This window comes from Bufo gargarizans, unplaced genomic scaffold (assembly GCF_014858855.1).
Source record: "Bufo gargarizans isolate SCDJY-AF-19 unplaced genomic scaffold, ASM1485885v1 fragScaff_scaffold_35_pilon, whole genome shotgun sequence".
NCBI classification, from domain to species: Eukaryota; Metazoa; Chordata; class Amphibia; order Anura; family Bufonidae; genus Bufo; species Bufo gargarizans.
The window spans coordinates 198,994-222,313 of NW_025334101.1; the positions used below are offsets into that span (position 1 = coordinate 198,994).

A 23,320-nucleotide genomic window follows, 5' to 3' on the forward strand; every position below is an offset into this window, starting at 1 on the left:
AGGTATGTAGTAGGACGACGTGTACTCTGTGGATGATAGGTATGTAGTAGGATGACGTGTACTCTGTGGATGATAGGTATGTAGTGTGGAGGTGTATAGTGTGAATGATGGGTATGTAGTGTGGAGGGTGCAGGTGCAGAAGATAGGTATGTAGGGTGGAGGTGCAGTAGGATGAATTGTACACTGCAGATGATGGGTGTGGAGGGTGCAGGTGGAGTAGGATGACAGGTATGTATTGTGGAGGTGTATAGTGTGAATGATAGGTATGTAGTGTGGAGGGGGCAGATGTAGTAGGATGAGGTGTATACAGGGTCACATGCGGTACACAGTCTCTCCACCAGGAGGCATCACTGTCCTTGCGAATAAAGAAATGCAGGGAGCGGTTGGAGCTGGTTTTGTAAGCGGAGGCACGAGTCACCACACCCAGCATGCCTCACCGCAGACATGTCAGCTCTGCCCTGGTTGTACATAGATATCAGACAAGTCCCCATCACACTGCCAGGAATCCCTCAACCCCCAGAACATCGGTAACGCCACCGGCGAGGCTCCTCCCACTGTTCCCGAGGGGAAATACAATGTATCAGCCTGGTGGAGGCTCCAGACTGCATGCTATTATAACAAACCCTCAGCTGTGGAAAGGCAGGATGGGCTTTCAGCTTCTGGATATGAGTAAGCTGAAGTGTGTCCTGCATTAACTGACAGCAAGCAGGGATCCTGAAAGTAAAGGGGAACTGAAACACAATAGCGCACATTCATCAGCCCATTATAACTTCTGTCTCCAAACTGAAGTCTTGAGGCCGCCGGTGTCTGATCCTCTGCTTGCTGTAATACAATCCTCTCCACCTGGACCACGTTCCTGCCGAGCCTGTGTTTAGACAGAGCTGCAGTGTAAAGCATGGGGGGGGGGGGGGGTGAGCAGTGACACTGCTGAGCCTAGCCACTAATAATCAGCAGGGGGCAGAGTCTGTGCAGCAGTCCCCCCAATTATAAAACCACATTCAGATTTCATTATGGACCGTGCACAATGGGAGAGTTTGGACTGTAAGCGCCTGGGGATGATGGGAGTAATGGTCGCTGCAGGCCCAGGGCACGATCCGCTACTACTAGGGGGCTATGGAGGGCAGGGCAGCTGTCTTATTGGGGGCATGCTCTGTATGGCGCTCATTTCTTCAGTGGATACTTGGAGGTCATCATGGCGGTCTACACCAGAGGAGAGGATGTGGCGGAGTAGTCTCCTGGACAGGCGGAGTAGTCTCCTGGACAGGCGGAGTAGTGCTGTACATTTGGGGGACAGATCTTTTGGACTCTAGCGCACTCCCCTGGTCACCACTGCACCGGCAGCAATTCCACAATGAAGACACCACACATCAGCAGCTTCTTTGTCTTTACTTCACTAAACTCCCATCATTGACCACTACACCCATCGTGTTTGGGTCCAGGGCTCCACCGGTAACAGACTTAGTGCACAAGCGTGTAGTGCAGTCACGGATCAGCAGCGACATTTAACCCAGAGCAGGGGGGTCACCGGCTGTGAACCCGCACAAAGTCAAATTGGTCCAAAAATAGAACAAACCTTAAATATCCCAAAATAAAATTACAGACAAAAGGAGCCACCCGCGGACGTATAAAAGAGGGCGGAGCCTCAGGCGGACCATTCCTACACCGCGATTGGCTCCGGTCCTGATTGGAGGAGGCGCCGCCTGAGCGCCCGGAAGATGCAGCACATAAGTTAAGAGTCCAAGTAAAAAAAATAATTATATAAAAAAATAAAAGTGACCTAAACAAGTCCGCGGCCGGCCTCACATGGTGGACTCCTTATCGGAGGGGCTGCAGCCGTCCGTCTTCAGGAGGGGGTCCCCCTCCGGCTGATCCTCCGTCACCACTCGTACCGCCGTCAGATCCACATCGTCCGCACTGGGCTTCGCCGTCCGGTCGCTGTACACCTGGAGCAGGCCGGCACCAAAGGCGTCGCCCTCGACATTCAGTATCGTACAGGTTCGGTCACTGCAGGGAAATCCAACATGGAGTCAGTATAACGGATCCATCCTACTCCAGAATTCCTGACCATCCATGGGGCCTCAGAGGGCTGTGGCCACCATCACACTGGCGGTAGCCTTTTCTGGCTGGACCTGCGGCTCGCCCTCTCACTATAGAGACTGGGGCCGGAGCATGGATCCGGCCGGCTGGTCCCCTGCCAGAAAAGGCTGCCATCAGTGTGACAGTGGCCGAGAGCAGCAAGTGCAGCAGTCACCCAGTAGACAGCAGCTATGTGTTGTTTTAGGGTGGAACACCAGACCAGACCATAGTGTGAGATGCGGGGCGAGTCGTGGTACATAGTGTCATGGTGTGTGGCCGGGTAGTACGTAGTGTCATGGTGCGTGGCCGGGGGGGGGGCGGTAGTACGTAGTGTCATGGTGCGTGGGGAATATTTACCATGACCGATATGTGAAGCACCAGTCTTTAGTAGATGACCCCCAATGTATTTGACTGAAAGCCGCATTTATGATGCCAGTGTGCCCCTCCTGACCCCGGTGAGGGGCACCATCTCCTGCCACCCACAGAGTGAATGGAGCGGCGCATGCGATCGGGGGACAGGAACCCTGTTCTTGGTGGGGCAACTAAGATGTACAGGGGCCACCAAGGAGTCGCCATACTGTACAGGGGCCACCAAGGAGGCGCCATACTGTACAGGGGTCACCAAGGAGGCGCCATACTGTACAGGGGCCACCAAGGAGGCGCCATACTGCACTCTCTTCTAAACGGGCATTTATCCCCCCGCGCTGCAGAGTAGGGCCGATGTCCCCAGGGTAGGTTGTGGGTTATGCTCAGCCCCTAAGAACCAGTACTTACACCAACCAGTCCACAGCCAGAATGAGGGAGATATCATTGGTGGGGAGACCGACCGCCTCCAGAATGATGGCCAGTGTCAGCACGCCGCCCGCCGGGATGCCTGCAGCCCCCACACTGGACGCGGTGGCTGTGACCCTGAGAGAGAGAAGAGGAGGAGTCAGTCTGCGATACGCCCCTTGATGGGCGAGAAGATGTTCAGGGCAGGGCACTCACAGGATGGTGATGATCTGGATGAAGTTCAGGGGGTGGTTGTTCAGCTGCGCGATGAAGACGGCCGCCACACACTGGAACAACGCCGCTCCGTCCATGTTCACTGTGGCGCCGATGGGAAGGATGAATCTGCTGATCTGCTTGGAAACGCCGTTCTTCTCCTCCACACATTTCATCATCAGCGGAAGGGTGGCCGAACTGAGGGGAGAGCGGGAACATTAACCCTACAGCGGTCAACCAGTAACTACTACCTCGTTCTTCTCAGCAGAATATTACATCCTGTATTATACTCCAGAGCTGCACTCACTATTCTGCTGGTGCAGCCACTGTGTACATACATTACTTATCCTGTACTGATCCTGAGTTACATCCTGTATTATACTCCAGAGCTGCACTCACTATTCTGCTGGTGCAGTCACTGTGTACATACATTACTTATTCTGTACTGATCCTGAGTTACATCCTGTATTATACTCCGGAGCTGCACTCACTATTCTGCTGGTGCAGTCACTGTGTACATACATTACTTATCCTGTACTGATCCTGAGTTACATCCTGTATTATACTCCAGAGCTGCACTCACTATTCTGCTGGTGCGGTCACTGTGTACATACATTACTTATCCTGTACTGATCCTGAGTTACATCCTGTATTATACTCCAGAGCTGCACTCACTATTCTGCTGGTGCAGTCACTGTGTACATACATTACTTATCCTGTACTGATCCTGAGTTACATCCTGTATTATACTCCAGAGCTGCACTCACTATTCTGCTGGTGCAGTCACTGTGTACATACATTACTTATCCTGTACTGATCCTGAGTTACATCCTGTATTATACCCCAGAGCTGCGCTCACTATTCTGCTGGTGCAGTCACTGTGTACATACATTACTTATCCTGTACTGATCCTGAGTTACATCCTGTATTATACTCCAGAGCTGCACTCACTATTCTGCTGGTACAGTCACTGTGTACATACATTACTTATCCTGTACTGATCCGGAGTTACATCCTGTATTATACTCCAGAGCTGCACTCACTATTCTGCTGGTGCAGTCACTGTGTACATACATTACTTATCCTGTACTGATCCTGAGTTACATCCTGTATTATACTCCAGAGCTGCACTCACTATTCTGCTGGTGGAGTCACTGTGCACATACATTACTTATCCTGTACTGATCCTGAATTACATCCTGTATTATACTGCAGAGCTGCACTCACTATTCTGCTGGTGCAGTCACTGTGTACATACATTACTTATCCTGTACTGATCCTGAATTACATCCTGTATTATACTCCAGAGCTGCACTCACTATTCTGCTGGTGCAGTCACTGTGTACATACATTACTTATCCTGTACGGATCCTGAGTTACATCCTGTATTATACTCCAGAGCTGCACTCACTATTCTGCTAGTGCAGTCACTGTGTACATACATTACTGATCCTGTACTGATCCTGAGTTACATCCTGTAATATACTCCAGAGCTGCACTCACTATTCTGCTGCTGCAGTCACTGTGTACATACATTACTGATCCTGAGTTACATCCTGTATTATCCTCCAGAGCTGCACTCACTATTCTGCTGCTGCAGTCACTGTGTACATACATTACTTATCCTGTACTGATCCTGAGTTACATCCTGTATTATACTCCAGAGCTGCACTCACTATTCTGCTGGTGCAGTCACTGTGTACATACATTACTTATCCTGTACTGATCCTGAGTTACATCCTGTAATATACTCCAGAGCTGCACTCACTATTCTGCTGCTGCAGTCACTGTGTACATACATTACTGATCCTGAGTTACATCCTGTATTATACTCCAGAGCTGCACTCACTATTCTGCTGCTGCAGTCACTTTGTACATACATTACTTATCCTGTACTGATCCTGAGTTACATCCTGTATTATACTCCAGAGCTGCACTCACTATTCTGCTGGTGTAGTCACTGTGTACATACATTACTTATCCTGTACTGATCCTGAGTTACACCCTGTATTATACTCCAGAGCTGCACTCACTATTCTGCTGGTGCAGTCACTGTGTACATACATTACCTATCCTGTACTGATCCTGAGTTACATCCTGTATAATACTCCAGAGCTGCACTCACTATTCTGCTGGTGCAGTCACTGTGTACATACATTACTTATCCTGTACTGATCCTGAGTTACATCCTGTATTATACTCCAGAGCTGCACTCACTATTCTGCTGGTGCAGTCACTGTGTACATACATTACCTATCCTGTACTGATCCTGAGTTACATCCTGTATTATACTCCAGAGCTGCACTCACTATTCTGCTGGTGCAGTCACTGTGTACATACATTACTTATCCTGTACTGATCCTGAGTTACATCCTGTATTATACTCCAGAGCTGCACTCACTATTCTGCTGGTGCAGTCACTGTGTACATACATTACTTATCCTGTACTGATCCTGAGAGACATCCTGTATTATACTCCAGAGCTGCACTCACTATTCTGCTGGTGCAGTCACTGTGTACATGCATTACTTATCCTGTACTGATCCTGAGTTACATCCTGTATTATACCCCAGAGCTGCGCTCACTATTCTGCTGGTGCAGTCACTGTGTACATACATTACTTATCCTGTACTGATCCTGAGTTACATCCTGTATTATACTCCAGAGCTGCACTCACTATTCTGCTGGTGCAGTCACTGTGTACATACATTACTTATCCTGTACTGATCCTGAGTTACATCCTGTATTATACCCCAGAGCTGCGCTCACTATTCTGCTGGTGCAGTCACTGTGTACATACATTACTTATCCTGTACTGATCCTGAGTTACATCCTGTATTATACTCCAGAGCTGCACTCACTATTCTGCTGGTACAGTCACTGTGTACATACATTACTTATCCTGTACTGATCCTGAGTTACATCCTGTATTATACTCCAGAGCTGCACTCACTATTCTGCTGGTGCAGTCACTGTGTACATACATTACTTATCCTGTACTGATCCTGAGTTACATCCTGTATTATACTCCAGAGCTGCACTCACTATTCTGCTGGTGGAGTCACTGTGCACATACATTACTTATCCTGTACTGATCCTGAATTACATCCTGTATTATACTGCAGAGCTGCACTCACTATTCTGCTGGTGCAGTCACTGTGTACATACATTACTTATCCTGTACTGATCCTGAATTACATCCTGTATTATACTCCAGAGCTGCACTCACTATTCTGCTGGTGCAGTCACTGTGTACATACATTACTTATCCTGTACGGATCCTGAGTTACATCCTGTATTATACTCCAGAGCTGCACTCACTATTCTGCTAGTGCAGTCACTGTGTACATACATTACTGATCCTGTACTGATCCTGAGTTACATCCTGTAATATACTCCAGAGCTGCACTCACTATTCTGCTGCTGCAGTCACTGTGTACATACATTACTGATCCTGAGTTACATCCTGTATTATCCTCCAGAGCTGCACTCACTATTCTGCTGCTGCAGTCACTGTGTACATACATTACTTATCCTGTACTGATCCTGAGTTACATCCTGTATTATACTCCAGAGCTGCACTCACTATTCTGCTGGTGCAGTCACTGTGTACATACATTACTTATCCTGTACTGATCCTGAGTTACATCCTGTAATATACTCCAGAGCTGCACTCACTATTCTGCTGCTGCAGTCACTGTGTACATACATTACTGATCCTGAGTTACATCCTGTATTATACTCCAGAGCTGCACTCACTATTCTGCTGCTGCAGTCACTGTGTACATACATTACTTATCCTGTACTGATCCTGAGTTACATCCTGTATTATACTCCAGAGCTGCACTCACTATTCTGCTGGTGTAGTCACTGTGTACATACATTACTTATCCTGTACTGATCCTGAGTTACACCCTGTATTATACTCCAGAGCTGCACTCACTATTCTGCTGGTGCAGTCACTGTGTACATACATTACCTATCCTGTACTGATCCTGAGTTACATCCTGTATAATACTCCAGAGCTGCACTCACTATTCTGCTGGTGCAGTCACTGTGTACATACATTACTTATCCTGTACTGATCCTGAGTTACATCCTGTATTATACTCCAGAGCTGCACTCACTATTCTGCTGGTGCAGTCACTGTGTACATACATTACCTATCCTGTACTGATCCTGAGTTACATCCTGTATAATACTCCAGAGCTGCACTCACTATTCTGCTGGTGCAGTCACTGTGTACATACATTACTTATCCTGTACTGATCCTGGGTTACATCCTGTATTATACTCCAGAGCTGCACTCACTATTCTGCTGGTGCAGTCACTGTGTACATACATTACTTATCCTGTACTGATCCTGAATTACATCCTGTATTATACTCCAGAGCTGCACTCACTATTCTGCTGGTGCAGTCAGTGTGCACATACATTACTTATCCTGTACTGATCCTGAGTTACATCCTGTATTATACTCCAGAGCTGCACTCACTATTCTGCTGGTGCAGTCACTGTGTACATACATTACTTATCCTGTACTGATCCTGGGTTACATCCTGTATTATACTCCAGAGCTGCACTCACTATTCTGCTGGTGCAGTCACTGTGTACATACATTACTTATCCTGTACTGATCCTGAATTACATCCTGTATTATACTCCAGAGCTGCACTCACTATTCTGCTGGTGCAGTCACTGTGTACATACATTACTTATCCTGTACTGATCCTCAGTTTTACATCAGACACGGAGGCTTCATATTGCTTTCTCTTCCTTTACTGATCACCATAGCAGCAAGGAGAAACAAAAACAAATGCAAATGGTCGCCATAGTAACCCATACGTCCCACCCCTACAGCCCCATATAAGGCTGCGTCCAAGGTGGTACTCCCTCTTTCTTGCTGCTCACCAGATAAGTAACATCTTCATTTTATCTGTTAGCTGCTTCTGTTCTCCCTAGGGGTTTATATCGCTATATATTATATTCCCCTTGTTATTTTCTCCCCTGGGGTTTGTTTTCCTCCCTTTAGGTGGTGTAGGGATTGTGCAGCGGTATAGCTATTTACCCTGCATTCCTTTTCCCAGGGGCTTTCCCTGTCATGGCAGCCATTGCCTACATCAGTATTCCCTGGTCCTAGTTTGCGCTCTACGTTTTTTCCACCTGGGACCTTCCCTCTGGGGGTCCTTGTGTTTTCTCCCTCTCCCCCCTTCTCCCCTCGGGAGTGTTGCTTGGGGGTCCCATTTTGGTTTGTGCGCTCCGCTGGCCTTACCGCCATTTTCTGTCTCCAGCGGTGGTGGGCCACGCCCCCCTCTTAGCGCGAGTCTTCTTCTCCGGATCGGCGGCTCTTCTCCACTGTTCGCGCGCTTTTGGCTGCCTGGAGCGAGATCTCGCGAGATCCGGCGGCCATCTTGGTTCCCGTTCCCGCGAGATCTCGCTTCCTCCGGTCTCCTGCGTGCCTGCTGCCGGTCCACTGTGCTGCTGCTCCGCTCCTCTCTCTCCTGGGGTGATTAACCCCTCGTTCTCCAGGCGCTTTACCCCTAGTTCCTCAGGCTCTCCTCCCTCACAGTCTTCTTCCTGCAGGTACCCTGTTTCCCTGTGCTGGACCAATATGGATCCCTCTGCCCAGTCCTCCCCCCTCCCTGGGGATGCTAATCTCACTGACTCAGACACACAGGCGCAGCTCATCCAGCACTCTGTGTCTAATGCTATTTTGCAGGCTATGGGTTCCATGTCCACTGTCTTATCACAGACCATCTCCCAGGCCCTGTCTGCACACCCCCTGGCTGGGGCCAGACTTGCTCCCTCTGAGATTGCTCAGCATTCTTTTGCTGCTGAACCTCCTGTTGGACAGGAGACAATGACCGGTGTGTTGATGACCACCCCAGACGACGCGCTGAGGTCGCGTAAAAGAGCTTGTCCCCGCCAGGCTGATAAATCGCGGGTGTGGAAACACGCTAGAGCCCTAGCGGATGCCGTCTCTGACTCGGATCTGGGTTCGGGCCCAGAGGATCCGGCAGAGGCTAGCGATTTTTCAGAGGGGGATGACTCCCCTCTGGGGTCCGACCCTATTGCCACTCCCCCTGCGGTTCCTTTAACTAAGGATTCCTCCTCGGCCTCTGCTGACAATTTCCCTTTGGATTCCTCTGGGGCTCCCATGTTTGATCCTGAGGCCCTCCACCACCCTAGATCGGCGGAGTGGCTCCCCGACACACAAATTAGTAATTACCTGGAGCATTGGGCCCGCCGTCCTCTGTCCAAGGAGGCGCGCAGTAAGCTGCGGGCCGAGTGCCCACGGCCTATTATACCCCATAAGGTCTGCGACACGCCCGTCGTGGATCCGAAAATGACCCAATTTTTGTCCAAGTCTGGGTGGAATGCCAAGAAGGGTTTAGACTCAGCCCTTAGAGGATGCCAGGACAAGCTCCTGGACATTTTTGGTCCACTGGCAAAGATAATGGAATTGGCGGAGTCCGCCAGACATGAGGGTTCCCACATTGACCCTGAGGAACTCACGGGCTGGGCCCAGCGGGCGATTTGCATCGCCGGGGGAACCAATGCATCCCTGTCAGTGGAAAGGCGCAAAGCCATCCTGCTTAGGATAGACCCCAAGCTTATAAATCTCGCCCAGACGGAGACGGGCAAAGAGGCGGAAGGCCTGCTTTTTGGGGACTCCTTTATAAAGGATCTCAGCCGCTTCGTCGGCACATTTTCCGCTCTGGACAAGGCGCAGGCAACTATGCGCAAAGTCTTCCAGGGCCGGCAGCAACAGGGGCCGTCTGTCCGGCCGCTCCAGCACCCGAGGCAGGGGTGTATCCAGAGGCTCCTTCTCCCAGCGAGCCGCATTTCAAGACCAGCGGTCTCCCCCAACGTTCTTCCCATCCAGAGGGGGACAATGGCGCTCTCGTTCCTTCCGAGGAAACACGGCTCCCCGCAAGTCCTCCGGTAAGTCAGACCCCGGTCGGGGATTCTTCGGTCCTTTGTGTAGGGGGCAGGCTTCGGCATTTTTTACACGCTTGGGAACTAATTACATCAGACCCATGGGTTCTGGCGACGGTCAGGGGCTTCTCCATAGAGCTCACAGACACCCCTTACTCAGTGCAACACCCACCGTCCTCTCTTCGGAGGGGATCGGACTCCGCCAGGGTGGACGAGGAGCTCTCTTCCCTCTTCCTCAAGAGGGCCATAGAGAGGGCTCACGGCCACTCAGGGGGGGTAATAAGCAACATTTTCTTGGTCCAGAAAAAAGGGGGTCAGATGCGTCCCGTCATCAATCTCCGGGCCCTAAACAGCATCGTACGGTACCGTCACTTCAAGATGGAGGGAATCCATCTACTCCGGGACCTTCTCTCCCCCAGGGATTGGCTCGTGAAGCTGGATCTGAAGGACGCGTACCTTACGGTCTCGGTGGCCCCCCACTCCAGGGATCTCCTTCGCTTCCTCTGGAAAGACGAGGTCTGGAGATTCACATGCCTTCCATTCGGCTTGTCATCGGCTCCTTGGTGTTTCACCAAACTCCTACGTCCGGTCATGGCCTGGTTGAGGAGTCGCGGAGTACGCCTCATAATATACCTGGACGACATCCTCCTGATGCATCAATCCAGGTCGACACTGCTGCAGCACCTCCGATGGACGGCGGATCTCCTAGAGTCGCTCGGCTTCCTACTCAACTTGGAGAAGTCCTGGCTCACTCCCTCCCAGAGGTTGGACTTCCTAGGCTTCACAGTGGACTCGATCTCGGAATCCCTCAGCCTTCCAGGGGACAAGTTACGGTCCATTCGCAAGGAACTGCGACGGGCGTTGACCAGTGCCCACCTGTCCCTGCGTCACCTAGCCCGCATCATCGGCCTGCTGGCATCCTCCATACAGGCTGTCTTCCCGGCACCGTTGCATTACCGGGCCCTACAGCGCTTGAAGATTGCGCACCTCCGCTCGGGGGCCTCCTTTGCAGACATGGTGGAATTGGCTTCGGAGGCCAGAGAGGAGATTCGTTGGTGGATCGCCAATCTGGAGGCTTGGAACGGCAGGGCGATCTTTGGTTTCCAGCCGGAATTCACCATCGAATCGGATGCGAGCCTTCAGGGCTGGGGAGCGCACTGCAACGGGGTCTCCACCGGAGGACCTTGGTCGCATGTCGAGACACACTTGCACATCAATGCCCTGGAATTGCTGGCCGGCTCCTTGGCCGTCAAGAGTTTTACCAACGGTATGGCCAACGCATGTATCCGTCTCCGGATGGACAATATTTCAGCGGTTCGCTATATCAACCGTTTGGGCGGAACCCAGTCTGCTACTCTGGCGGGATTGGCGAAGGACTTTTGGGCGTACTGTCTCTCCAGGGACATCATGGTGCAGGCCGAGTACCTACCGGGACTTCACAACGTGCGGGCGGATTGGAGTTCCCGCCATCTTACGGACGGCAGCGACTGGCAGTTGGACCCGTCGATTTTCTCGGAGGTGTCATCCAGATGGGGACCCTTTTCCGTGGACTTGTTCGCCTCCCGGCTCAACGCTCACCTCCCTCGGTTCTACAGTTGGCGCCCGGATCCGGAGGCGTTGGCGGCGGACGCGTTCTGCAGGATTGGTCCTCCGGCCTTCTCTATGCCTTTCCCCCATTCATGATGATTCCGCGGATGCTTCTCCAAGTACGTCGCCATCTGGCGGAGTTGGTGGCGATAGTCCCGTTCTGGGACTCCCAGGTGTGGTTCCCGTCTCTCCTGGAGCTTCTGGTGGACATTCCCGTCCTTCTACCGAACCCGACCTCTCTCCTGCGCTGCCCTCAGGGGACGCCCCATCCTCTGCTCCTGGACGGATCCCTGCGTTTGATGGCCTGCCGGCTCTCAGGACTCCAGGAGCGGTCGACGGAGTTTCGGAGGCAACTAGGCGCCTCCTGGACGACGCTTGGGCTCCCGGCACCCGAAAATCTTATCGGACGGCCTGGCGAACTTGGGCTGGCTGGTGCCTGGAACGGGACCTGGATCCCGTTTCAGCTCCTGTAGCTCAGTTGCTTCAGTTCCTCACCTCCCTCTTTGAAGAGGGAAAGGCTTACAGAACGATCAATCTTTTTCGTTCGGCGATTTCTTCGTCACATCAAGGATTTGACGGCGTTCCGGCAGGACAGCATCCTTCCGTTTCGCGCCTCCTCCGAGGCACGCGGCTGTCTCGGCCTCCCCGGCCGAGATTTTCTTCCACTTGGGATGTTTCCCTGGTGCTTACCTTTTTGTCCTCTTGGCCTACCAATACTGACCTTTCCTTACGTCAGCTTTCCGCAAAGTTGGTCACTCTCTTTTGCTTAATTTCTTGTAAGAGAGTTTCTGATGTGCGGGCTCTGGACCACGACGCCAGGTCCTTTACCCCGGAAGGCGTGTCTTTTAATATTTCGAGACGCACGAAGACAAACATCCGGGTCGTGTCGTACCCCAGCTTTCCTGCTTCCCCGGCCTTGTGCCCGGTAGCCTGTTTAAAAGAATACGAGGCCAGGACTCGTTCTTACAGATCTCCGGCTGTGCCGCAATTGTTTCTCTCCATCCGTCACCCGTTCGGTCCTGTGACTAGCCCCACGTTAGCCCGTTGGTTGAAATGGGTTATGGCTCTGGCCGGTGTGGACACTTCGGTGTTTACAGCTCATTCGGCGCGCGGTGCGGCGTCTACCTCGTTGGCGGTCTCGGGAGCTCGCCTGGAGGACATCCTACGATTGGCGGACTGGTCTAGTGCCTCCACCTTCCGTGAGTATTATTTCCGTCCTCCTCCTCATTTGTTTGATCCCTTGGTTAGCCAGCTTTGAACTAGCAATATGAAGCCTCCGTGTCTGATGTAAAACTAACTGATTTTCCTAGTCTACGACGTAAAGTCATAGTTTTATTAAGACACGGAGGCGAATATTGCCCACCCTTCCCTCCCCTGGGCTCTTGTAGTGTGGGGGGGGATTTGGCCTGTTAGTTCTACTTTATTTGGTAGGCCTATTTTGAACTGTTATATATTTATAGTGTTCAGTTTTCGCCATTATGTGCTCATACTTGTTTGTATGCTTTACACCGGCCTGGACCTCTGGTGTCCGCTGGATATGGGTTTGGCTTGGCCATACTCTTGCTTTATCGGAGTTTGCTTCTCTTGTTCTTTCAGGTTGAGTCTTCCAGCCCTGGAATGTTCCTGTTCTGGACGGTGTTTTCCTCCAGCTCCTGCATCTGCCACGTTGGATTTGCTGAGAGTCTTGGATGATGGTTTCCAGTCCTTCCCTTGAAGTGGATCCTGTCGCTGGAAAGTTCCTGCTTGGACTCTGTGGGTCTCTTTGGCGCAGGTCATTCTTTGAGTGTTCCGGAGTTGTTCGTTCATCGGTTATTATGGACTGGTTCGCAGAGAAAGAGGAAGTACCACCTTGGACGCAGCCTTATATTGGGGCTGTAGGGGTGGGACGTATGGGTTACTATGGTGACCATTTGCATTTGTTTTTGTTTCTCCTTGCTGCTATTGGTGATCAGTAAAGGAAGAGAAAGCAATATTCGCCTCCGTGTCTTAATAAAACTATGACTTTACGTCGTAGACTAGGAAAATCAGTTAGTTACATCCTGTATTATACTCCAGAGCTGCGCTCACTATTCTGCTGGTGCAGTCACTGTGTACATACATTACTTATCCTGTACTGATCCTGAGTTACATCCTGTATTATACTCCAGAGCTGCACTCACTATTCTGCTGGTGCAGTCACTGTGTACATACATTACTTATCCTGTACTGATCCTGAGTTACATCCTGTATTATACTCCAGAGCTGCACTCACTATTCTGCTGGTACAGTCACTGTGTACATACATTACTTATCCTGTACTGATCCTGAGTTACATCCTGTATTATACTCCAGAGCTGCACTCACTATTCTGCTGGTGCAGTCACTGTGTACATACATTACTTATCCTGTACTGATCCTGAGTTACATCCTGTATTATACTCCAGAGCTGCACTCACTATTCTGCTGGTGCAGTCACTGTGTACATACATTACTTATCCTGTACTGATCCTGAGTTACATCCTGTATTATACTCCAGAGCTGCACTCACTATTCTGCTGGTGCTGTCACTGTGTACATACATTACTTATCCTGTACTGATCCTGAGTTACAGCCTGTATTATACTCCAGAGCTGCACTCACTATTCTGCTGGTGCAGTCACTGTGTACATACATTACTTATCCTGTACTGATCCTGAGTTACATCCTGTATTATACTCCAGAGCTGCACTCACTGTTCTGCTAGTGCAGTCACTGTGCACATACATTACTTATCCTGTACTGATCCTGAGTTACATCCTGTATTATACTCCAGAGCTGCACTCACTATTCTGCTGGTACAGTCACTGTGTACATACATTACTTATCCTGTACTGATCCTGAGTTACATCCTGTATTATACTCCAGAGCTGCACTCACTGTTCTGCTGGTGCAGTCACTGTGTACATACATTACTTATCCTGTATTATACTCCAGAGCTGCACTCACTATTCTGCTGGTGCAGTCACTGTGTACATACTGATCCTGGATTGTACTGCAGAGCTGCACTCACGGTTCTGCTGCCACCTACCTGGATGAGGTCCCGAACGCTGTGGCCAGAGCGCTGATGATGCCCCACAAGAATCGGTAGGGGTTCTTGCGGGTGAAGGTGAAGTATATGAGGGGCAGGACGATGAGGCCATGGATGGCGTGTCCGACCAGGCAGCAGCAGATGTACTTGCCGAGGCTGGTGAAGAGCTGCACCACGTCCTCCATCTCCACGATCTTTCCGGCCACCAGGAACATGATACCGAGCGGCGCGTACCTGCGGAGGAGCGGAGCGTTAGCAGCTGGAGGCGGGGCTACCCCGCAGCGGCGGCCATCTTGGCGGCACCTACCACATGATCCAGGTCACCAGCACCATGGTCGCCTCATTGAAGGAGTTGAAGAACTTGATGAGGATCTCACCTTCCTCCCCCAGTTTGCGCAGCGCCACCCCGAAGACTATGGCGAAGACCACCAGGCCCAGGATGTTCATGCCCTCCACCTCATGCCCATAGGGCACCTGGGAGTAGACGAGAGGGTGAGACCGAGCGAGAGGCTGGGGGGAGAGAGGAGCGGGGGGGGGGGGCGCACTCACCTTCAGGAGCGTCCTGTTCACCTCTGCCGACACGTTGGCGTCATCATGGGAACCATTGACGACCTCCGTCCTGTAGTAGGTGGTGTACTGCAGAGGAGACGCACAGGTCAGAGCAACACCACCCCGGGAGAGGGGCCCCCCAGCATCCACCACCCCCGGGAGAGGAGAGGGGCCCCCCAGCAGACGCCACCCCCGGGAGAGGAGAGGGGGGCCCCCCAGCAGACGCCACCCCCGGGAGAGGAGAGGGGGGCCCCCCAGCAGACGCCACCCCCGGGAGAGGAGAGGGGGGCCCCCCAGCAGACGCCACCCCCGGGAGAGGAGAGGGGGCCCCCCAGCAGACGCCACCCCCGGGAGAGGAGAGGGGGCCCCCCAGCAGACGCCACCCCCGGGAGAGGAGAGGGGGCCCCCCAGCAGACGCCACCCCCGGGAGAGGAGAGGGGGCCCCCCAGCAGACGCCACCCCCGGGAGAGGAGAGGGGGCCCCCCAGCAGACGCCACCCCCGGGAGAGGAGAGGGGGCCCCCCAGCAGACGCCACCCCCGGGAGAGGAGAGGGGGCCCCCCAGCAGACGCCACCCCCGGGAGAGGAGAGGGGGCCCCCCAGCAGACGCCACCCCCGGGAGAGGAGAGGGGGCCCCCCAGCAGACGCCACCCCCGGGAGAGGAGAGGGGGCCCCCCAGCAGACGCCACCCCCGGGAGAGGAGAGGGGGCCCCCAGCAGACGCCACCCCCGGGAGAGGAGAGGGGGCCCCCAGCAGACGCCACCCCCGGGAGAGGAGAGGGGGCCCCCAGCAGACGCCACTCCGGGAAAGGACCCCCCGCAAACAACCACGTCACCACCCAAGGAGAGGAGAGGGGCCCCAGCAGACGCCACGTCACCCGGCACTCACCGACTGGAAAGCGGCCGACACCAAGTTGGAGGGGAAGATGTTTCTGTGGAGAAGAAAAACAAACATCAGGCACCGTGTGGAGGAGGGGCGGCCGCGCTGCACTCGGACCAGATGGCGGCAAATACAGAGGACGCGAGCGGTGACCGAGACGGGGCAGGAGCGTCCGTGACAGAAGTCAGGCATTAAAGTACAAGTGACGGGCACAAAGCGGGCACTGCCACCAGAGGACGAGGACTCACATACAGGGGGTTTGGGCATGACAGCTAGTCTCAAAGTGGGCAGACGGGCATTCCACACTGATCTGAGGGTGTTGGGGCCCGGCTGTGGCCCCTGTATGTGAGGCCTCGCCCTCTCTGTGGTGGCAGTGCCCCCCACTTGTATTTTAATGCTGAAGCTGATTTCAGTTCCGGATGTTCTTCTATTTCTGGCAACAGAATCTCCGCAGACGTCATCACGGAAAAAATACGAGTGGGAAGAAGCTGACGTCAGCAGTGACGTGACAGGGGCCTGGCCGTGACGTCACCACAGCCACGCCCCTCCACGTGTCTGTCTCAATCCACCGTCAACATTGCATCAGCCGCAGGTGGAGAGGAAGCTCCTGCAGCCCCCGACACCCCGGGCACAGCCCCCGACACCCCGGGCACAGCCCCCGACACCCCGGGCACAGGCTCCGCACCGACCCCCATCCCCGGGCACAGGCTCCGCACCGACCCCCATCCCCGGGCACAGGCTCCGCACCGTCCACCACCCCCCGGGCACAGGCTCCGACCCCCCGGGCACTCACCGGACCAGGTCCAGGAAGGAGTCCACCACCTCCTTGCTCTCCGGGACGCCGCCCCCCTTCGTCCCCCCGAGGGCCCCGTCCCCGGGCCGGATGAGCAGCGCCAGGCAGACCCCGAGCGCCGAGGCGAGCAGCGTGGTGACCAGGAAGAAGAGCAGGGCCCAGCCGCCGAGCCGGCCCAGGGCGGAGGGCTGCAGGGAGGCGGCCCCGGACACCAGGCTGCACACCACCAGCGGCAGGATGATCATCTTCAGCAGCCGCAGCAGCAGCTCCCCGGGGAAGGAGAAGCGGGCCACCTGCGCCGCGTCCAGCCCGAGCGGCCGCACCGCCATCCCCAGCGCCGCGCCGAGCAGCACCCCGGCCACGGTCAGCAGCACCAGCGCGTTCCCGCGGAGGAAGCGGCGGCTGCGGGCGCAGCAGGACGAGGCCTCGGGGCGCCGGTGCAGGCCGGGCGGCACCGGGGGGTCGGCTCCGTTACACTGCTTCATCGCGTCTCGGGATCCGCACTCGGCGCTGCCGCTTATAGACTGAGCGCGGGGAGCCACAGGTCGGCTTTATACCGAGGGGGCGGGGCCAGCTGTCAGCCAGAGACGGAACACGTGGCTCATCGCTAAGAGGGGCGTGGCCGGGATATCAGTCACCTCCGTGATCTGCTGGGACGTGTAGTTCTTCCACGGATGGGACGTTCTAGATTGTGAGGCAGACACGATGGGGGTTGTGGTTCATGGCTAGTGACCATGACCCCCACCTGGTGGTGTATTTGGTGCTTGATGAGCTCATTTGCATAGCCCCGCCCCAGCTCATCATTTGCATTATTTTTGTGGGATATTCCTAGGGAGATTATTGATAGCAGAGGTGGCAATGAGCAGCAGACGATGGGGGTAGTGATCCTCACAGCAGGTGGTGATGACGTCACCTGGTGCCAGCGTCTGATCCCCACCAAAAAAACAGGCAACATCTATTCCTTCAAAAACCGCCATACGGTGACCAGAGAACATACCGTGCCCAGACAATATGCCGCCATACGGTGCCCAGAGAACATACCGTGCCCAGACAACATGCCGCCATACGGTGCCCAAAGAACATACCGTGCCCAGACAACATGCCGCCATACGGTGCTCAGAGAACATGCCGCCATATGGTGCCCAGACAACATGCCGCCATACGGTGCCCAGAGAACATGCCGTGCCCAGACAACATGCCGCCATACGGTGCTCAGAGAACATGCCGCCATATGGTGCCCAGACAACATGCCGCCATACGGTGCTCAGACAACATGCCGCCATATGGTGCCCAGACAACATGCCGCCATACGGTGCTCAGAGAACATGCTGCCATACGGTGCCCAGGGAACATACCGTGCCCAGAGAACATACTGGTGCCCAGACAACATGCCGCCATATGGTGCCCAGACAACATGCTGCCATACGGTGCCCAGGGAACATACCGTGCCCAGAGAACATACCGCCATATGGTGCCCAGACAACATGCCGCCATATGATGCCCAGACAACATGCTGCCATACGGTGCCCAGGGAACATACCGTGCCCAGACAACATGCCGCCATACGGTGCCCAGACAACATCCCGCCATACGGTGCCCAGACAACATCCCACCATATGGTGCCCAGACAACATGCCGCCATATGGTGCTCAGACAACATGCCGCCATATGGTGCTCAGACAACATGCCGCCATATGGTGCTCAGAGAACATGCCGCCATATGGTGCTCAGACAACATGCTGCCATACGGTGCTCAGAGAACATGCCACCATATGGTGCCCAGACAACATGCTGCCATACGGTGCCCAGGGAACATACCGTGCCCAGAGAACATACCGCCATATGATGCCCAGACAACATGCTGCCATACGGTGCCCAGGGAACATACCGTGCCCAGACAACATGCCACCATATGATGCCCAGACAACATGCTGCCATACGGTGCCCAGGGAACATGCCGTGCCCAGGGAACATGCCGCCATATGGTGCCCAGAGAACATGCCGCCATATGGTGCCCAGACAACATGCCGCCATACGGTGCCCAGACAACATGCCGCCATACGTGCCCAGAGAACATGCCGCCATATGGTGCCCAGGGAACATACCGTGCTCAGACAACATGCCGCCATACGGTGCCCAGACAACATGCCGTGCCCAGACAACATGCTGCTATACTGTGCTCAGAGAACATGCTGCTATACGGTGCTCAGAGAACATGCCGCCATATGGTGCTCAGAGAACATGCCGCCATACTGTGCTCAGAGAACATGCTGCTATACGGTGCTCAGAGAACATGCCGCCATACTGTGCTCAGAGAACATGCTGCTATACGGTGCTCAGAGAACATGCCGCCATACTGTGCTCAGAGAACATGCTGCTATACGGTGCTCAGAGAACATGCTGCTATACTGTGCTCAGAGAACATGCTGCTATACGGTGCTCAGAGAACATGCTGCTATACTGTGCTCAGAGAACATGCTGCTATACGGTGCTCAGAGAACATGCTGCTATACGGTGCTCAGAGAACATGCTGCTATACGGTGCTCAGAGAACATGCTGCTATACTGTGCTCAGAGAACATGCTGCTATACGGTGCTCAGAGAACATGCTGCTATACGGTGCTCAGAGAACATGCCGCCATACTGTGCTCAGAGAACATACCGCCTGTTGCCATCAGTATCTCCACCTAAACCCCCTTGTAGCTGAAGAAACCGGCCAATGTCCAGAGACAATTCCCCCAGTGACTGACGGCACACAGTTTGGGAGTCACTGACGTCACTAGGCATGGCGCACCTGGATTCAAACCCCCAACAGCCTCATTCACATACAATACATAGGTTACTATAGTACAAGGAGAGGTGGGGTCAGACAATAGCGAGGGCTGATGGGAGGTTGAGGGGGGACACGTTTACACAGGTCTGGCAGTGACACCACCCTGATCCTGGGAAACAATGGAACAGGAAAATGGGGGGGGGGGGTACGGACAGCGAAACATGAAATAAAGGGTCCGTCTGTTACACGGCTCCCCCTTGACCACAAGCCGGCATACATAGTCCGATCCCCCAACAGATCGGCTTGGGGATGTCCGGGAAGTACTCGCTACTCCTGATAACCCGTCAGCATTGCCATTCTGTTTTCCGGGGCGTATGGTTGTAGCGCCAAGCTCCAGCGCAACAACCGGGCATTGCCCCCTGCCACACGATTTAGCCATACCAACGGGTTGTGCTCCGTGAGTAATGTGAACTGCTGTCCATACAAGTAGGGCCCACACCACCGCCAGGCATTCCTTCTCTATGGCGGCGTAGCTCACTTCCCTGGGTAGGAGCTTCTCCGCCATCTTCTCCCACTTGGCTCAGTACCGCTCCCAATCCAAACATTGAAGCGTCGGTGTGAACGAGGAATCGGTTAGATGGATTGGGAGCAGCGAGTACAGTGCCTGCTCACACTCTGGGGCCCAGACTACTTGGCGGGGACGGGTCTTCTTGGTGAGGTCAGTGAGGGGTTTGGCCAGGGTACTATAGTTTGGGACAAACTTCCGATAATAACCCGCGGTCCCTGGGAAGGGTAACACCTGCGTTTTGGTACGGGGGGTTGGCCTCTACTTTAGCGGGCTCAGGCTTCTGCTTCCCACAACCCACGCGGTGTCCTAGGTACGGCACCTCTGCCATCCCAATATGGCACTTGCTGGGCTTTAGGGTTGGGCCAGCCTCTCGGATGCCGTCTATCACGGCACTTATGTGTCTCAGATGCTCTCCCCAAGTTTCACTATAAATAGCGATGTCATCCAAGTATGAACATGCCTAATCTTGGAAGCCATCAAGCAGCCGGTCCACCATACATTGGAAGGTGGCTGGGGCATTTTCATCCCAAATGGCATGACCTTAAATTGGTAGAGACCAAACGGGGTGACAAAGGCCGACTTGGGAATGGCACCTGGCGCTAAGGAATTTGCCAATAGCCCTTACATAAGTCGATGGTCGTGAGGTATTGCCCTCTAGCCGTCCTATCTAAGAGCTCGTCTATCCTGGGCATAGGGTAGGCATCAGAGACCGTTTCATCATTGAGTCTCCGGTAATCTACACATCTCGCTTTGGTACTAGAACTACCGGAGAGGCCCAAGGGCTATCTGCTGCTTCTATGACCCCTAAGTGGAGCATTTCCTGTCTCATGTGCTCCCTGACAGCCTCAGGAATTCTGTAGGGCGCACATATGGCGGCCACATCCTCTGTTCTCTCATAGTAGGGTTTGAGCATGTTCACGTGAAGCATGCGTCTCCCCCCACTACCAGAGCACGGGCCGATCACGTAAGTGGTGTCGCACCTCTGCTCCGCCACTTGGTATGGTCCCTGCCAGGCGGCCTGGAGCTTGTCATGGCGCACAGGTTTCAAAATCAACACCTTTTGGCCAATCTGAAAGCTCCGGTCCCTGGCACCTCTGTCAAACCATCGGCGCTGACGGGTCTGCGCCGCCTGGAGGTTAGTATGTCAATTCCTCCAAGCGGTCACGAAACTCCAGCACATAGGGTATGACAGGGGTCCCAGCCTCACCTACTGCTCCCTCCCAGTGTTCCCGGATTAAACCTAGGGGACCTCTAACTCTCCGTCCGAACAGTAGTTTGAACGGCGAAAACCCTGTCGATTCCTGCAGCAAAAAGGAGGTGGGGTCGGAATTTTTCCCAGTCCCGACGGGTGTCAGTAAAGGTGCTCAGCATCTGCTTTAAGGTGCCATTAAATCTTTCACACAAGCCATTCGTCTGAGGGTGGTAAGGTGAACTAACGATGGATTTGATGGCGCACAGTTTCCACAGCTGTTGGGTGACTTCTGCAGTGAACTGAGTGCCCTGATCCGAGAGAAGACATCAATGCCTCCGCCACCGTCTCTGCCTGAATATTAGTCAGAGCCACCGCTTCTGGATACCGTGTTGCATAATCCACTATAGGTAAAATATACCTTTTGCCTGACGGGCTGGGTTTGGCCAACGGTCCTATAATATCTACCGCTACCCGTCCGAACGGTTCTTCGATGATGGGTAGGGGTTGCAACTTAGCGATCCCCTATTTTACCTACTCGTTGGCATGTGTCGCATGTTTGACAGTACTGCCTAACATCTTTAGAGATGCCAGGCCCCAAAAAAGTGTGGGTAAGCCTGTATCTGGTGCGGCTGACCCCTAAGTGTCCTGCCAGGGGGATATCATGCGCGATCTGTAATAACTCCCTCCTGTACTTCTGTGGGACTACTAGCTGTCGGGTGGAGATGGGTGGGGACCCTGCTGTGACCCTTTCAGAGTCCCGGTACAATAACCCCTACTGCCAAACATATCTCTCACCTTCTATTCCGGTCTGGGCCTGGGCCTTATCCCTATAAACCTGCAACGTAGGGTCACTAAGGGTCTCCTGCCCAGATTCTGCGGGGGTATCCCAGGGGATAGGGTGAACGTTTTGGGGAAGGGTTCTTACCTGGACCTCAGAGTGTGCCGGGTTGTTCAGGGAGTGGGCCTGTGACCTGGTGGTAACGGGATAGGTCTGGTTGGTACCCTGGGAAGGTACAAAAGCGGAAGTCATCGGGCCAAGATCATTTCCCAGCAAAACATCAGCGGGTAGGTCTTTTATCAACCCAACATTAACCATTCCCGCCCCTACACCCCAATGTAGATGTACCCTGGCTGTGGGTAATCTGTGGATGCTCCCTCCCGCCACCCTTACAGTCCCTGCCTGTATTGGGTCTGCCTCATGTAGAACACCCCAGTGTTCCTCTGGATCCTCTGCTCTGATGTTAAGCGGGACAGCCACTGTATGGTAGTAGTGGGCGGCTTCCCTCGCTGGAGGAGGTGGACCTGGAGGAATCCATGCAGCCTGGTTTTGGTTCGGGGTACAGTCACTCTGATAATGCCCAAACTTTTTGCAGGCATGGCACCGTATGGTGCTGCGATTAGGGTATCTGCTGGGATACTAGGCAGGAGCCCTGTGCGTTGTGGTGCTGGTGGCCCAGGGGGTATTGGTCTGGGATTGGGTCTGAAGCTTACCCTGGATTGTCTGCGGGCATCCTGGTAGTCATCTGCCTGTCCGGCTGCGTCAGATAGGGTGGTAGGTTTCCGGTCCCTTACCCTCTACTGCACTTCTGGATTTAGTCCATTGAAAAATTGTTCCAGTAGAACCAGCTGGGTAATTTCCTCTGCTGAAGAAGCTTGGCTGGCGTGTAGCCAGGCTAGGGCTGCCCTCTGCATGCGGCATGCCCACTCTGTCTATGAGTCTTCTTCCAGTTTTTAGTGTCCCTGAGTCGTCTCCTGTATGCTTCTGGGGTGATGGCATATCTTGCCAAAATTACCTCTTTCACGCGGGTATAGTCTGCAATCTCCTCGTCAGGTACAGCTCTAGATGCCTCTGCTGCACGGCCAGAGAGCTTACCAGCGAGGGTCCGTACCCAGTCTGCTGGGGGTACCTGGTGCAGCCTGCACGGCCGTTCAAAGTC

General features: G+C 53.8%; 1 protein-coding gene across 1 annotated transcript; it reads right to left on the reverse strand.

Annotated features, from left to right (window-relative positions):
• Positions 1–1,367: 1,367 nt before the first annotated feature.
• Positions 1,368–17,383, reverse strand: SLC1A5 (solute carrier family 1 member 5). Its single transcript, XM_044273043.1, has 8 exons — positions 16,852–17,383; positions 16,068–16,110; positions 15,182–15,268; positions 14,940–15,106; positions 14,633–14,866; positions 3,064–3,258; positions 2,851–2,985; positions 1,368–2,004 (listed from the first exon to the last, which is right to left on the reverse strand). The coding sequence occupies exons 1-8, from the start codon at positions 17,334–17,336 to the stop codon at positions 1,800–1,802; spliced, it is 1,551 nt and encodes a 516-aa protein (XP_044128978.1). The 5' UTR covers positions 17,337–17,383; the 3' UTR covers positions 1,368–1,799.
• Between the last annotated feature and the right edge of the window lie 5,937 nt (positions 17,384–23,320).